This window comes from Vulpes lagopus, chromosome 3 (assembly GCF_018345385.1).
Source record: "Vulpes lagopus strain Blue_001 chromosome 3, ASM1834538v1, whole genome shotgun sequence".
NCBI lineage: Eukaryota > Metazoa > Chordata > Mammalia > Carnivora > Canidae > Vulpes > Vulpes lagopus.
In genome coordinates, this window is record NC_054826.1 from 57875974 (window position 1) to 57893087 (window position 17114).

The window sequence follows — 17114 nt, forward strand, 5'->3', positions numbered from 1 at the left end:
AAAAAAAAGCTCTCGATTGAATTTCATAAGAAATATTGACCTTGGGTTCTGAATCCTCTCGCTTTGGTGGGATTGGTACCTGCTAGGCTGGAACTCCTCTGAAGGCTTCGATTCATGTAAATAGAAGGTAATGTATGGAAGTAATTTTATTTAAGCAAATTACACATAAGGCCACTATAAAATAACTAAGAATAATACTCTTCTTGAAAGACAGAACACAGAAAAATACTCGGTGTGGGGTGCAGGGACGGGGTAACTGGGGGATGGGCATTAAGGAGGGCACGTGATGCGATGGGCACTGGGTGTTATAGGCCACTGATGAATCACTCACTTCTACCTCCAAAACTAATATGCTGTATGTTAATTAATTTAATTTTAATAAAATAAAATTTAAAAGAAAAGATACTCAGTGTTATCAATGGCAGTCTTCAAAATCCTGATAGGCAGGACCAGGTCAAGTTTTATTTAAATACACTTACTTATAATAAAATCATCCCCCCCACCATGTTTATATATCAATGATACAAGCCACATGTATCTCTTCACTAAATGCACCATTTGAGATTTGTGATCTTACTTATGGTAATTAATCACATATCTCCCAAATAAGACCCTAAAACTAACCAATTGAAAGTGGTTCCTTTTCTCCAGTATATCTGAATTCAGCCAATGACTGACTCTGAACTCTGAACTGTGAAAGCAGTGCTTCCAGCTGAGTCAAGTAACTATCCAGACTGGCACGGACAACACTCTACATATAAGTTCCAAGTCTGAAATTACAATTCACTGTGCTGTAGAAGGCTGTTTGTAAACCGGTCAAAACCACTCTTCCTCTACTGTCTATAGTAAATCTCCCTTCGTCTTGAAAAACTTGTGAACTACTCTACACTCTCGGAGGCCAAACGCTTCGAGGAGGTTTTTGGTGAAATGATCTGGTGGCTATATGTTCAAGATAATTTGTTTCTAAAACATCTGAAGCTAAAGCAAATCTTGGCCAACTAACTGGGAACACAGGAGATCCCGGTAACGTGGAAGAAAGTTTTGGTCCAGCTCATGGTCCAAAGGTTGGAAGAGGACAAGAGAATAGTGGGCTTCAGGCCCTTCCCTTCCTTCTGCCTTTTAAATTCAATCTTTGTCTTCGACCCTACAGAAAATTAGAGTCTTCTAAACGCAGCCTTCCCCATAACAAAAATAGCTTGTGTTTTGCCTACTACCCATCAGCAAGTGTGTTTGTAAGAGGGAACCAGACTCTCTTCCTCCAAAGAGCTGTGCTGCCTTTACAGAGCAGATCCTTCTGACTGACCTAAGACAAACACAAAGACATTCATTCGGTAAGCCCTGAGATGTTCAGTTCAAGAGCAAAGATCTTGGCCACTACGGAATTTGTGACTTTGTCTTGAAAAATCACAGCCTCATCCTCAGCTGTCCTCAGGTGCTACAACATAATTCATGACTCTCATTTAAAAAAGAAGAAAGAAGGAAAGAAGAAAGGAAGAAAGGAAAGAGAAAACAAAAAAAAATCTATTGAAGTCTGAAGATAGGAACTAGGAAAAAGGGGAATTTCTCTCCTGGGAACTTTAGTAACATAATCAAAACAAGTGAAAAATAAAATGCCAGATACTCAGGCCATTCTTCAGTCCACAGTAGCCGTGCTAACAATCCCTCAAATGAAATCCTTCTATCCTTTTGTTAATCATCCTGTGATCTTGGACAAAAAATAATAATTAAACTATTCTTTTCTTTAAATTACCATATAAACCAATCTATTTAAATTCGTCTTTTATGGAAACCACCTAATCTTCCTTTCATTAAAATTCCCCTTGTTGATATATGCAAACCAGGTCAGTTTCTATTGGATTTGCATACTCGTGTTTTATCCTTTAATTCAACTCCTTGTTGCAGGTTTAAAAAAATGAGCAAGAGCTGGACCTCAGATACACATAAAACAAATGCTGCTTATATGTCTAAGTGAACATTGACACCATTTACAGATTCTCCCCCCCCATCGCCCCTTTTCCTTGGGGCTGAGAGCCCTGTCAATAATCATTACTTATTAAACAGGCTGCCATTCCCTTCCACAGTATGTAGAAAAGGAGCATGGAGAGGCAGAAATAATTACCTTGGGCTTTTCTTTAAAGACCTCCGGAATGGAACGCAAGCAAGGAAATCATTTGAGAAAGAACATGAAATATCCCCCCCCCATGTAGAAGACCCCCCCACACATATAGACACACACACACATACAGTGAAGAAGGACACCCACACTCGATTATTCGTATCTATTGCGTCAAAAGATAAAAATCTCAGGTCTCCGGGATAGATACATATGCGTGTTCAAACCACTGACTATGTCCATGCAGACACTTGCACATCCTTTATCCTCCACAAAACTCTAGCCAGGTCTGCTGAGATCTAAGCCTCCAAACACGTCCTGAGAAAATGTGCTCTCAAAAATGACTGCTTCAGCCAAAGGAGAGGGAAGCAGCAAGTTACCGGTCTGCCTGCCATTCTGGTTTGTGGCAGTTTCCCTCCTTCCCCTCTTCTCCCTGACTCCCAATTTATCTTCAGCCTATTTTCTTCCCCAAACAGAGTAAGGGCGTTCAGCAATTTCTCTCTTGGATTTTTACACACAAATGTACTAAATCCTTTAAATGAAAAAAAAAAAAAAAAAAGTTGTAAGGGTTAAATAACACCCAGGGTGAGACCCCAGGCCAGAGAAATGAAAAAACTGCCAGAGGACTTGAATCCAACCCAGGTGTTCCTACGGAAGAGTGAATGATGAGTCCTCTCCCCTTCCTCTCCAGATGTGATCGCTCAGAACAGAAACGCAACGTTAAGGACGGCACAACCAGACAGCTCTGGGAGGGCAGGCTCGCTCGCAGGGAACTTGCCCTGGCAGGCTGGGGGTTTGTCCTAAATAACCTTCACAGGTTGCAAAGTGTTTCCCATATCCTGATCAATAGTCAGACGCAGAAGCTCGCTAACACTTCCTAAGAATAAGAGCAAGGTGGGGGGTGCGGGGTGGGGGGAGGTCAATCAATTAGTCTCATAGAACATTTGTAAAGATAAAGGGGAAATATTCACCACTTCCACTAATACAGGGGAAGCGGCCCCTGTGTGTGGGGGGGGCGGTCAGTCGGCCCCCTCCTGGCAGCAACCGCGCCGCCAGGGCTGGAGATGCTCCGTGCGCAGAGTGACCCGTTTGCAAGGGGCTGGACGTCCCCCCCACCCCCCTCCCCAGGTGCAGAGAACTCCGCGTGCAATTCCTCTCCTCCGGCTCAGGTGCAGAGGGAGGGGACAGGGGGTTCACCCCCCACCTTCGGGAAAGGAACAAAAGCAAACGCTTGACAGGGCTGAAAAAGCTGCTCCTCCATCAGGACCCCAGAGGCTGTAGCTCGGCGGGGCTCCCTTCCCATCCCGGCCCCCACCCTGCTGAACTCGCTGAGGCCAGGGGACCAACCTCTGCACCCCGGAAGGGCCTGGGGCGGGCTGGGGGGGTGCCGGGGGGTGGGCTCAGCCCTCCGCCCAGGACCACCTCCCTTCCCACCTCCCCCACTGGCTTCCAGTTAACCCTTGCAGCTCCCCGCCCGGGTCGGGCCGGGGCTCCGTAGTCCTTGCGGTCCGTTCCATCACCTGCGGGGGGGCTCGGCCCCGCACCCCCGCGGGGACACAACTTCCCTCCGCGGCTTATCGTCGGTCAGTTTGCTGTGCTTTCCTTCCCCCGCTTCCCAGCGGCGGCGAGAGGCCCCGGTGCTTCGGGGAGGCCCCCCCTGCCCCCCTGCCCCCTGGCCCCCCGCCCGGGGCTCCCAGGGCCCGCATCCCGAGCTCGCCCGCAGGGCTGCAGCGAGCGCTCCTCGCGCCCGGTTAACCCTTCGGAGGGCGTCGGCCGGGGCGGGACCCCCGGAGGAGGCCGGGGCGCCCACCGCGGGCCGGGCCGAGCGCTGCAGGCGGCTGGGAGGCCGGCGGGGGGCCGGGGGGCGGGGAGGTCGCGGGGGGGCGGGGGCGCGCGGCCGCTCGGGGCACCGGCCCTCGGGGCCCGGGCTGTACTTACGGAGTCGGGGGCTGGTGCTAGTTTCCGGCGTGGTGGTGGTCGGGGAGGAGGAAGGCGAGGAGGAGGCGGCGGCGGCGGCGGCGGCCGAGGTGGAGGCAGCCTCCTGGAAGGGGGACAGGGTCCAGGACGGAGTCGAGTCGTGGAGGTAGGAGGAGGTAGCGTGTGCCGCAGTGGGCCAGGAGGGCACGGCCTGCGTGCTGGGCGCCCCCGGGCCCGGGGGGCGGGAGCCCGGCGCGCTGCCACCGAAGACCGCGGCCGTGGTGGGCAGAGCCGTCGGGGGCGCCGCCGTGCCCCGCGCCGTGGTGGAGCGCGGGCTGGCCCGGATGGGCACCCGGTGCCCGGGGAAGCGAGTGGGCGCCCGCGTGATGGTCGTCAGGCGCGTGCTAATCCGGTTGGGCGTCCTGGAGGAGGCGGCGCCGCCGGCGGAGGGGGTGGCGGGGGACGCGGTGGCCGTGGTGGTGGTGGTGGTCTCCATGGCCTTGGGGAAGGAGCTGGGCTTGGAGAGGAAGAAGGGGTCCTGGCCCATCCCCTTGGAGTCCACCAGGTCGGTGGGCACGTACTCCTTGACGGAGCCCACCACGATCCATTTGAGCAGCATGAGGCTGAGCCCCAGGCCGACGAAGCCGATGAACAGGGGCACCACGCACAGCCACGTCTGCTGCCGGTTCCACACGATGCAGTCGCTGCAGCGCAGCTCCCGGGGGGGCTCGGCCGCCCCTTCGCCGCCGCCGTCCGGGCCCCCGCCCGCCGCCGCCGCCGCAGCCGCCGCGGTGCCCTCCTCGGCCGAGGCGGCGGCTGCCGGAGCGGCTCCCGGTGGCGAGGCAGCGGCCGCGCCCTCACTCATCCTAGGAGCCGGTCTTCACCTCCGCCCCCCCGAGGGCCGCGCCACAGGCATGGGGCCGCGCGGGCCGGGCTCCGGCGGCGGCGGCGGCGGCGGCGGCGGCGGCGGGCTCGGGCTCGGGCTCGGGCGCAGGCAGCGGCCGCGGCGGCCGCATGCAAATCGGCTCCCTGCCCCCACGCCCCTCCCCCCGAGAGGCGGGCGGCGGGCGGGGAGGCGAGGGGCGGGGGAGGGGACGCGGGCCGGGGAGGGGAGGGGAGGGGAGGGGAGGGGGCGGCGGGGAGCGCGGACGCGGGGCCGGTCAGGGAGCGGCGGGGCGCGTGTGCAGCCCTCCGAGCGGCCTCCTGCGCGCCGGGGCCCCGCGCCCGCCGCCGCCGCCGCCGCCGCCGCCGCTGCTGAAGCTGATGCTGCTGCTGCTGCTGCTGCCGCCGCCGCCGCCGCCGCCGCTGCTCCTGCTGCTGCTGCTGCTGCTGCTCCTGCTGCTCCCGCCGCCGCCCGCCGCCTGCTTGCGCCCCAGCCGCGCCGGCATCCTCGGGGCGCCCTCCCGCCCTCCCGCCGGGCCTCGCCCGGGATCAGGGGCCGCGCCGGGCGCCGGGGAGCCGCATTCCGACACAGGGGTCCCGCGGCGGCTGCTCGGCGAGCCCGGAGCTCGGCGCACCTGTTCTTCAGCCGGCCCGCAGCCAACCCTCGGCCGGCGCTCCCCGGGAGAGACCAATCCGAGCGCAGCGCGGAGGGCGAGCGGCCGGGCTCGCCTCCTCTGCCGCCGCCGCCGCCGCCGCCGCCGGGGACCCCAGTCCGCGAGCCCGGGAGCCGGAGGTTGGCGATGGCCGCCGGGTCACGCGTGGGGGGCGGCGGGGCGCCGCGTCGGGGCCGGGGGCGCCGCGGAGCTCGGGCGGCAGGTGGCCCCGGGGCGGAGCTCGGGCGGCAGGTGGCTCCGGGCGAGCTGCGGCCGCCGGGAGGGTGCGCCGTGCGCGGGGCCGCCGCCGCCGACGGGCTGGGCTGCGGGCGGAGCGGCGCCTCCCCCCGCCCCTGATGGAGGCCGCTCCAGGCGAGCCCACGAGCCGGCAGCCCAGGACCCCGCGGGGTCAGAGCCGCGCTGCGGGCGGGGGCCCCCGGGAGCTGCCGGTGGGGCACAGGACCTTCGTGCACGGACACCTGGCAGATGGAGGATAACTTACCTTAAAAAAAAAAAAAAAAAAAAAAAAGGCTCGTCCCTAAATGTAGAAGAAAGCACAGGTGCACATGTTCACACGGGGCGACCGATGGTCAGAGGTAGAATCTGGAAGGATCCGGGTAGGGATCCCATATGGCGTTGCTGGTTTCTTACCTGGGGTGCAGAGGCGCCGGCGTACCTGTATGTCAGGTGCAGCGGGGGGACGGACCTGCCTGGGGGCTCGGGGTACTGGGCGAGGGAGCCAGGGAAAGGCTGAGAGCGAGCCAGCAGCGGCCTGCTTTATGCTGATGATGCAAAACCTTGCTTGTCAACTCTCTCCCCCCCCCCCCCAGATTTCCTGGTCTACGGTGGAAGCTGGAAAGATGTTTTTATTTACAAGCTCTGAGAATGAGAAGCTGAGGATGCCCGCCTCCTGGGACACCTCCCCAGCACCCCTAGACTGGCACCCATGCAGGAGCCAGCGTCCCCTTGTACCCTCAGAGCCTCCACGGGGACCAAGTTTTCAAGGTATCCATTTTATTCGCAGGTGGAGAGCCCAACAGTATGCGGGGAAGACTGCAGGGAGCAGAGGATGCATTGAAACAGAAAGCCCCTGGGATTTGGTGCCTACCAGAATATTTTACACAGACACAGTTAATAAATTATTTTTGATGGCAGTAATGCGGCTGTCACCTCTTTCAAGTATAACATTGAGACTTTCCCCATAGGAGAGCTTTTGATTTTTAGTTTGAGAGAACATGCCTAATCCAGTAGTGCTGAATTATGGTTCCAAAAATGGCAAGAGGGGGGGAAAAAAAAGAAAGAAAAAGGATGCCACAACCCTCTGGCTTTCCATTGCAAGGCACAGGCCTGTTAAGTAAAAATTGACCCAGTCTCTATCTTCTGTGGGTGGTGGGCAGTTACTGCCCAGCCTTTTCTGTAGAGCAAATAAAACTTAGCTTTCACACAAAACGTTATGAAAGTATAGCAGGTGCGGACGTCAGCCCCATGAGACAGGAGATTACTTTTCCAGAAAACACTCCTAGTTCGTTGGCTCCCCCAGCAACCTCTTCCTTCGTTGCCCACTGAAGTCATTCCAGGGTACAAAGAGATGCTCTAATGCTGCTGCTGGACAGATGCTCTCCCGAAACGGTGTTCTCAGTGAATCTACCCCGTGTTGCCTCAATGCTCCCCACTGCCTTCTTCAGCTGCCTCTCCAAATTCCCTCCACTTCTCCTTTCCACTTAGCTCTAACAACTTATTCATGGCTCCCTGGCGAGCTCATTTTCTCCCAGGTCCCAAGCCATTGCACCTGACTACCCATTTAGCTGCTCTCACAGTGAACATCCTCACTAGAGGAGGGGGAGAAGAGCCCAGCACTGAGATAGCCTTGTCCTGGGGAGCACATCGTACCAGCCCATCCAAGGAAGTTTGCAGCCATCGTGGACTCGCAGCTTTATTGTGAGGCTTCCCAGTAGCAGGTGGTGAGCCCTGGAACTGGAATTGGGGAGGGGTGTGTCCACAGCTGAGGCAAGGACAAGTGCTGGACACTCTCACTGCCAGTGAGCAACCAGCTAGTCCGTCCCATCAGAAGGAGTCTCATTCTGATGACTCTCCGTTCCCTGAAGCAGAACACTGGAGACATAGCTTCACACTCAGACTCCGAAGACAGGGATTCAAGTTAGACCTCTGGCAAGAAGAAGCAAAAAAAAGTCACTCTGGGCTTCTATCTTCTTATGTGTGAAGTGAAACTATGACACTTACATTCCACATAATTATATGAAATTGTAGAGTTAAGTGATCTACTCACCTAAGGCATCTTTTAAGCATCATTTTTCAGATACCTTCCTGGAGAGAGGGGTGTGGATTTTTCTTAAAAAATAGGCATACATACCTCAGGCTCTCCTGAGCTCCATATCTACCTGAACATAATCACCCTCTGGATGTCTCCTGTGTGACCCACTAACACATTAAACTCAAGATTTATAACCAACGCTTCAAGTTTGCCCACAGGCAGCTTTTCTGTTGAACGTCAGTCTTTACTTTCAGCGTCCTCAAAGTAAAGAAGCCGGGAGGATCAACGCCATCCCTGACCCCTTACCTTTCATACCCCAAGTTCAATTAGTTACCATCATTCAGGACACAATGTCATCATCTTGGGTTCCCTCCATCGTCAAGCCTTTGGCAAAGGCCCATCTTCAGGACCACAAGGCTGGAAATGAACTTGGTGGCCAACCACCCCCACTGTGCCATCCCCAAACATGTCCCAGCCCAACAGTCATCGGGATCCAGCTGGAGCTCTAGAGAAGACACCTCTTCCTGGCCCAGCATACAGATAGTGTCCATAATTACAAAAGCCCGTGTGTTGAGCCAAAAAATCTGCCTCCTTCCACTTTTACCCTTCTCTTAGCTCATTGACCCAGTCTCTATCTTCTTTTAGATAAACCTTTCACGAACCAGGTGCCAGGCATGGAAGGTCTGAGAGAAAACAAAACAGAAACTCCTTACCTTCATGGAACTCATTCTAGTAGGAGAAACTGACAATAAGCAAACAAAATGTGTAAATTAAGTAGCCTCTCAGAAAATGAGAAGTACTGTTTTGCACCACAAAGCACACACTTTTTGGGGATGATTACCTAGAACATCTCTTCTTAGATCCAAATATCTCCAATCTATTTATTATCCTCACAGGCCAGAGGACTTAACACTCCTGGGAGCACTCGGTTGCCCTTTTATGAGCGGTGTATTCCCTGGATAAATGTAGTTACTACAGAACCCAGTGCAGCCTGCAGAATCATAATATTCTTCATTATATTCACTAGGATCCTGTGTGTGTAGACAACCTGGTATCTCAAAACATTTCACAAAAATTTTTTTAAAGGATTAATGAGGTTAACCTTCCCATGGATGCATATTTTTTTAATTCTCTCTTGGTTTAGTCCACTACTATTATTACAGTCACATTTCATAGTAAATGATGGTGGCCTTTTAAAAAAGAGAAACCTTGTTTGCTTCCTAGGGCTCAACAAGCAATCTTATTTAGTTCTTGCAAACCCTTTATGTCTTACACATAAGATGCACCCAAAATGTACTAGAAAATTTCCCCGGGTGGATCTGCCCCTTCACAACATCTTGACTCCAAGGATTTGAACATTATATCCCAATATCATAAATTAAACAAACGCTACGATTCGTAAGTTCCACAGAGCAAAAACCACAAAGTGTAAAGCATCCCAGTTCCAAATATTAATCCTAGTCAAAAAAAGGTGATTGTGATGGTGCTCGGACCTAGCTGCGCTCTCACAAATTAGGAAACACTGAAGAGCAGGATGTGAAATTCAAAGTTTTGAGTGAGGCACTGCGATAACATGGATGTGAAATTCCTGTGGGAGTTGCCAGAGGACAATGCCAAAATTTCAAAATAGGTTAACTAAGAACTGGGTAGACGGCACCACGGTTGTAGATGGAGGGAGGATTCTCGGGAAGGTTTCTTTGGCAGAAACTGTGCTGAGCTCAAAGCCAGAGGGGCACAAGCACTGAGCCTTGTTCTAAAACAGAAAGAGCTAGGGGAGCATCTGGATGGCCTCACTGCACTGGGATAGACACACAAGCAGCAGGAATCACAAGTCAAGGGGCAGTTTACACACCTGCCATTGCTAAGAAGGCGTGGAGCCATCCTATGGCATTAAGAAGTGGAGAATGAGCTAGAAACTCTGTGTTGAAGGATCTGGGCCATGGGGGTTGTTCCCTAATTGTTTTTTTTTTCTTTTTTTTTTTTTTTGCATTGAATTCAAACTGCCTACATTTTAGGGCACCAACATGGGACTTGACTCTTGGTGCTCAAAGTTACCATTAATGCTCGTCTTACCTAGTGTTTGATCCTTCATCTATGTTTGCCTTTTTTAGCCCTTACGTCTTTTCCCAAATATTGGTAGATAGATTTTTCTCAGATCAGTTCCCCACACGACTCTATTCTTTTTAAAATCATTTTATTGGGTCTAAAATTGGAGGACGGGTAGGTGGAGGTTTGCTTTGACAATTCGCTGATCAAGCAATCACGGACAATCTGGGGCTCCGGTAAGATCCAAGGAAATGCCTTCACAGCATGCTCAGAAACAGAGGTGGTGGATTCATGTTCTCTCTCCATCCCTTTTCAGACTACAGCAAAATTTCATCTGGCAATTCACATGCTTCTCACCACTCCCCGATCAGGTTCAGCGTAAGGTAAGCTGCAAGAAGAGAAGACGTGTGATGCAGAAAGCCTGCTCCCTGAAATGCTTCCTTACCATGGAAGAAAAAATACCTGTGTCTCAAACTTCATTATCTGTCAGAAACCTAATAATAGCTAATACAGCTACATCCGAGAAGAGTTGCTGTGAGTTCATGTTTATATAAATAACCCTTTGGCTTCATCTTACCCATGTTTTCTAAAAATCTACATACATTCTGCTTCCTTAGACTTGGGGCTGAAATTTTCATAACCTTCTATAGAAAGAGAGCAATCGGATAATGCTCCACAAGTCTCTGCTGGTTTGCTTCCTGCCTGTGCTATAGGCGCTTTCTCACAAGCTGCTCATAGAAACTTGAGCACAGACAGCCTTGGCGCCAACCCCCTGGGCCTTCGGTTACAACAGCTGATGTGCCCAACGTGGGCCAAACTACTTACTTTATCTAACAGAATATTAAGATAAAAGTATGAATTTAGGGTATTTCCCCCACACACAATCTCTCTCCTGAAGATTATTAGTAGTCTACAAGGGGTTTTGCGTGTTCCACAATATATCTTTTATTTCCTGTATCAGGTCCAGAAATGTATTTCTGAGGGTCAATACAGTCCTTAATAAAGGAGAAAGAGCAGAAATTGGAAGTCAGGCAGATTTGATTTCGACTTGGAGCTGTTTGTGCCGCTGAAAAATGTCACCTATAATATGCTAGGGTAGTGTTTGGCATGAGGTAGGCAGCTCCAAAATAATAACCAAATATTCTTATTTAATGAAAATGCAGATTGCCTCTGTGCCGTATTGTCTAAGGAGCCCGTCTTCTCCAACAAGTTTTGCTGGAGATATTTGCAGGAGTTTGGCACCATGTGATTGCCACCAACAAGACGGATATTGGAGGGGTGTGTAAACTTCAGGACAAGCAAAAAGGCATTGTGCAGAAGCACTGGCCCCGTAGCCCCAGGTGACAAATACACATTCATTCCCTCCTTTGCATGCCATGCAACACACATGCTGCGTGACCTCCTCATGCAAAAACTGGTGCAGCCACTCTGGAAACAGTACTGAGTTCCCTCAAAAAGTTAAAAATAGAACTACCTTCCAACTCAGCAATTGCACTACTAGGTATTTACCCGAAGAACACAAAATACTGACTTAAAAAAGAGCACATGGCACCCCAATATTTATAGCAGCACAATCAGCAATAGTCAAATTATGAAAAAAGCCCAAATGTCCATAGACTGATGACAAAGATATGGTGCGTGTGTGTGTTTGTATATATATACACACACATATATACACACACAATATGTAATATTCCATGTGTATACACAAACGCACACACAATGGAATATTACTCAGCCAAAAAAAGAATAAAATCTTGTCATTTACAATAAAGTAGGTAGAGCTAGAGTGTTAAGTGAAATAAGTCAGAGAAAGACAAATATGTGATTTCACTCATACAAGGAATTTAAGAAACAACACAGATGAACATAGGAAAAGGGAAGGAAAATAAAGAGAGACAAAAACAGAAAGGGAAACAAACCAGAAGACACTCTTAGCTCTAGGAAACAAACTGAGGGCTGCTGGAGGGGAGGAGGGTGAGGGGATGGGGCGAGCAGGTGATGGGCATTAAGGAGGGCACTTGTTGGGATGAGCACTGGGCCATATACCTCAGTGATGAATCATTAAATTCTATGCCTGAAAATTTGAAACATTAAAAAAAATTAAACCCACCGAATTACCAGGAATAAGTATTAATAACTCACAGCAGACGTGGCCCATCTGGTTCGTCTCCAAGAAAGGATATCTCAAGAGGACAAAACTTGCTTGGTGCTTATAAATTGAGAAAGAAGGAAGGAAAACATCATCTCGTTTATTTAGAAAGAAATATTAACTAAAACCAAAGAGGCTACCAGTACTCGCCCCTTAGAAATAGATACTCCAGGGGGTTTTGAAGACTTGGAAAACCCACTCTTTATCCTACCTTTGAAGTTTTTACCATTTGGTGACAGTTAATTCCTGATTTCAAACAAAGTTACAAACATTTGTTTATATAGGTCTGTGACCACGCCTGTGTGCAGTGCTGAAGCTAAATGCAGACAGTAAAGGAAAAAAGAGAGTATTCAAGCACTGCTTGGTAATGAACTTACCAACTGGCCCCGGTTTTGCTTGGAATTATCTGAAAAGAGTTGTAGTTCCGTTCAGCATCACTGATGCCAAAGAGAAAAGAGAACAAGTCAGGAAAGTGATTTTATTCAGGCAACTGCAATAAGGAGAGCACCCCAGATCCAAAGATCAAAATGTCTCAGCTTGGTGGTTTTGCCTTTGATTGTCACTGGGAGGCATGAAGAGTGATTTAAGGTTGGGATTGTTTTGCAATTAGATGAAGTCTTGGTCAGACGAACAGGAAATGTTTATCTTCCTGTCTATCTAGTTTTAGGACAGACATAGTATTAGATAATCATTCATGAGACAAAGAGCAAAAGGCTGGAGGGTCTATATTTGCCCTTTAACGCATGTTCAGGAGAAAGAAGAAAGGTCTGTGTTTGGTCTCATCCCTGCTAAACAAGGGTGGGGTGGGGGGTGTCATCTACGAGTCTAATTGTCATCTGTGAATCGACCCCACAGGTGAATAGGGAGTCATCTGTGAATCTTATGGGAGTCATGAGAAGTTTACAGAGTCTTATCTAAGTCACATGGGAGAGGGTGGTTCTTGGTGATAAGCCATTTCCTGAAAGTAAAAGGGTGAAGAGGTTTGTGAAAACCAAAACTGTAGAGATGGTTTTCCTAACCAAAATTATAGAGGTTGTTTTCTAGGAGCACAGACTTGAGGTAAAGTTCAACTTCAATGTTCACGTAAATTTATAGCTCTCTTTTCTAGCATTTTAAGAATGTGCATGTGTTAATAACTATTAGTTAAAATGAGAGTGGTAACGTGTCTTCTAGATTTATGCTTCCTTTCTTACATTGGTAAGAAATACGGAGTAAAATTATCTCCTAATCTTTAGTGCCTGTGAAAAACAGTGAAAAAAGCATAGGAATTCCACAGGGATGATATAAAAAGCATATCTGAATTTGACAAAATATCCTTCAAATTCTAGTTAGCTTAACAGAGAGTATTTTAGAATTTAGAAGCCATAAAACTCTATCACTATAAATCCTTTAAAACCATGGATATGATCCCATATAATTTATAAAACACACAAACTATATCGAGGTTTTTTGCTGCCTCTCTTGGGAGTTTGGCTAATAACTATTTTTCTACTTCAAGCTCTCAAAAATCATTGTTTTTAATTTATGCTGAGATGTGAGAATGCGAGAATGTCTTCTCTTGTGACTACAGACTTCTTGAATGTTGACATATTTGACCCATAATCATGTTTGTGCATGCTTTGTGTTTGGGCTGTGTGTGTGTGCAAGTGCTGGTTTATGTAAGGAAGTACGAGAAGGTATAAGAGCAGAGTTTCTGTTAAGCATCTAGGGAATAAGATGGAATAGGAATGGGATTACACGTATGGATGGGATAAAACTATATACTGAACAGTGATGGTTGAATTCCAAACACAAAGTAAGAGGCAGAAAGTGAAAACAGATCATTCTCCAGGCTTGCTTACCCAAAGGAATTTCTCAGGGTTGTGAAATGCAAAGTTGACCCCCTGAGAGACTAACCAGGCCAACTGGCTTCCACGGCACTATGGGAGGAGAGCCAACTTTGCTTCAGAAGCAGACAAGAGGAGTTTAGAATGGCGGCCAACTGTAGTACTGATAGTTGCTTTCCTGAAAAACTCTGCACCAGGGACTGGAATAAGAAAATCCACCCAACTCTGACCTCCCCTAAATCACTATAAATGGAAACAATTTATAATTTCTACTACGTTGGATAAGATTAATGACCAAAGTGACACTTCTTTATGGTTAATGGTTTAAATATTAAAGGAAATATTGGGCAAAATCTCGGAATCATCACTTTGGGAATGACGTAAAGATAAAAATAATCTCCTTGGGAAATATTCAATTAGTGAAGAAGTATTCCCCTGGCAAGCAGACTTAACAGAAAATATTGGTACTTTCTGCCTTAAGGCCGATTTGCAAATAATTACACAGTTTGCCACCCCCCACACAGCTCTGCCTGTTGTCCTTGCTCTCTCTGGAAGTCTTAAAGAAGTAAACTTACAATTAGCATCCCTAACGGTTCTCCATGGCATGCATCTGACTTCTCTGGACAACTGGCCAGGCAGCAAGATAACTCTTAAAGCAAAGCATGATTAGATTCCTGAATCTGAACTCCAAACGCACCCTTATCTTCTCTGATCACTGAGGATATAGCTAGATATAGATAGATATAGATATAGATAGATATAGATATAGATATAGATATAGATATAGATATAGATATAGATATAGATGTAGATACAGATCTTTAAGCAAGTGGAGAGAACTCGAGCTAGTCTAACCTCTATAAATTCTACCCAGGCTTGAAGAATGACAAAAGATACCTCATGTCCTATATTAGAATTTATAAGAGGGCCCCAGAAAGATTTAGAAGTTAAATCAAAAAGTTTGTGAACACTAAAATCTGTAGCGATCTGCAAGGATATTGAAAGGAGGCCCTGGAGGGAACTACACCTCCTTCACACACACACACACACACACACACACACACACACACACACACCCTCCCCCCACCACACACACACAAACAAAAACAAAACTAAACTAAAAACACAGAAAAAACTTTCAAGCAGTCTTTCCTGGAAGCTGTATTCCAGTGACCCTTTGAAGTAGCAAAGTACACCCAGGATCTCATCATTCTACAGGCTAATGGGTAAAAGTGATACCTTTCATCTTTAAAAGCTTTCAGACAAACCTGCATCATTCAAATTCCCCAAGCAATTCCCTTTCCCTACAGAAAAGTGACCATTTCTTCTTTCTTTCATTTTAATTTTAAAAATGTGTGTGTGTGAGACAGAGAGAAGATGGAACATCATGAAGTCATTCTCTCTTTTGTCTCCAGACATGGTGTCAGAAGTGTCATCCTGGAGAAAGAGAACACTGCACATCAAAGTTGGTCCATCACACCGGGCTTTCAAAGAAGCCATAAACTGAGCTGCAAAGACTTTGGTTAAGCTAAGCCAAAGGTCAAATATCATTTCTAAAAACACTGGAATCAAATATTTGATAGATTTAGAAAAATATGTGTCCACAAAGCAATAGGTACAGCTGATACTGTGACCAGTAAATTTGTTATTCTTTCATGTGATTAAGTGGGAAATGCACTGAACAAATAGTTAGGAAACTAACTAGAGGCTGGAATCCTCACTACTCCAATAATTTTATGAGACTCTGGGTCTCAGTTATATTGGCCCATAAAATGTGGGAAGCACTGCCTAACTCCAGGATAATTATGATGCTAACATGGAAAACAAATGTAAATATATTTTGCAAATTTTAAAATATTGTACATATATTAAAAATTGTTCAAGTTCTATCAATGCATGTGATTAGCGAAAAGTCACTATTTTCAATGGTACCTTTATACTGGATGATACAGAGGATATATGATTCTCATTCTTTAATAAATTTTCAAACTGAAATATGGAAAAAGTTTAACAAATTTAACAGTTTGTGTTGGGATTTATCTTTTATTCAGTAGGGCACCTCTCTCCCCCCAGATATATATATATATATATATATATATATATATATATATACATATCCAGGGGTAGGGGCTATGCCATTCCTTGAAAACTGTTGCCTTGGACAAGTTTATTAAAAAGAGGAAGAAGTCCTGTCTCCACTGTCATTCTTTGCCCTGAGGGATTGGAGTGGAAGTAAGGAGACTGATGTTGATCCTGCCGCTATCTTAGACTGCCTTCATTTAGCCCATAACCCTTTTCTTTGGAATCTTTTGTATAATCTTGTCCACTCCTCTCAGTGCTGCTAGGGCTGGGGATTTGAAGCTCATGTCTTTCACAGCCCTGTTTTCAGTCCTTTCTATTAGTGGTGGTGGTGGCTTGATCCAACTGAGTTGAAAGGAAAGTGTAATAAATGGGTAGTAAATGGGTCCTCTACAAATATGACAGATTGCTAATCAGTTCAGGAATATTTAGGGATCTAGTAACTCCACAGACTCATTTTTATCACCAATTTATTGATGGGCTATTGCATTATATATTAAAGAACTCTCACATTAGGAACCTATAAAATAATATAGTCTACATACCAGTCAAGGATTTATTCTGGATATCAACGTATTTCATTTTTTGGTAAAGAAAAATAATTATAATAATAATATTAAATGTGAGCAATATAATGGAGTAAAGTCCTCTGAAAATTCTCTCCTCTATACAAACGATGAGAAAACTGGCAAAAAATTGTCAGAATCAACTTTTTTTTAGAACTCTGGAAATAAATCAGAGCAGCAATCTGGAGAGCATTTATTCAAGATAAAAATGGCTGGATCTTGGTAAGAACTGAAAGACTGTCCTAGTTCCATCCCTCTTTCTCTAGCTTGACAGTAGCCTGAAAAACCTATAGCCTGTAAGCACAGTGAAAACCACCAGACTAGAAGAGGCAAAATGGACCTTTAAAAGCCTTATTGCCAGAGAATTTTCATTATTTGACCGACTTGGTGGTTCCCTGAGAATCTAATTATGAGGCTGAATTTATTTTATATGACTCAGAGCTCATGCAGTATAAAAAGCCTTTTCCCCAGGAGAACTTGTTTAAAAAATTTACAGGCAACTGTTTAACTTTGTGGCTGTCTGATACAGTAGGTAACAGTTGGGCAAACAATAAGCTAAACAAAAGGCTTAGAAGGAAAAGCTGAGGAATGAGATGTCCATAGGGGCT

At 47.5% G+C, this 17114-nt stretch overlaps 1 protein-coding gene across 4 annotated transcripts in view; it reads right to left on the reverse strand.

Moving 5' to 3' along the window:
* The window catches only part of NRG3 (neuregulin 3), a 1041792-nt gene extending 1036897 nt beyond the window's left edge, over positions 1–4895 (reverse strand). For all 4 annotated transcript variants that reach the window (XM_041746957.1, XM_041746955.1, XM_041746956.1 and 1 more), the window contains exon 1: positions 4052–4895. In XM_041746957.1, the coding sequence (XP_041602891.1) occupies positions 4052–4895 (844 nt within the window). The remainder of the gene's footprint in view (positions 1–4051) is intronic.
* Positions 4896–17114: the final 12219 nt, after the last annotated feature.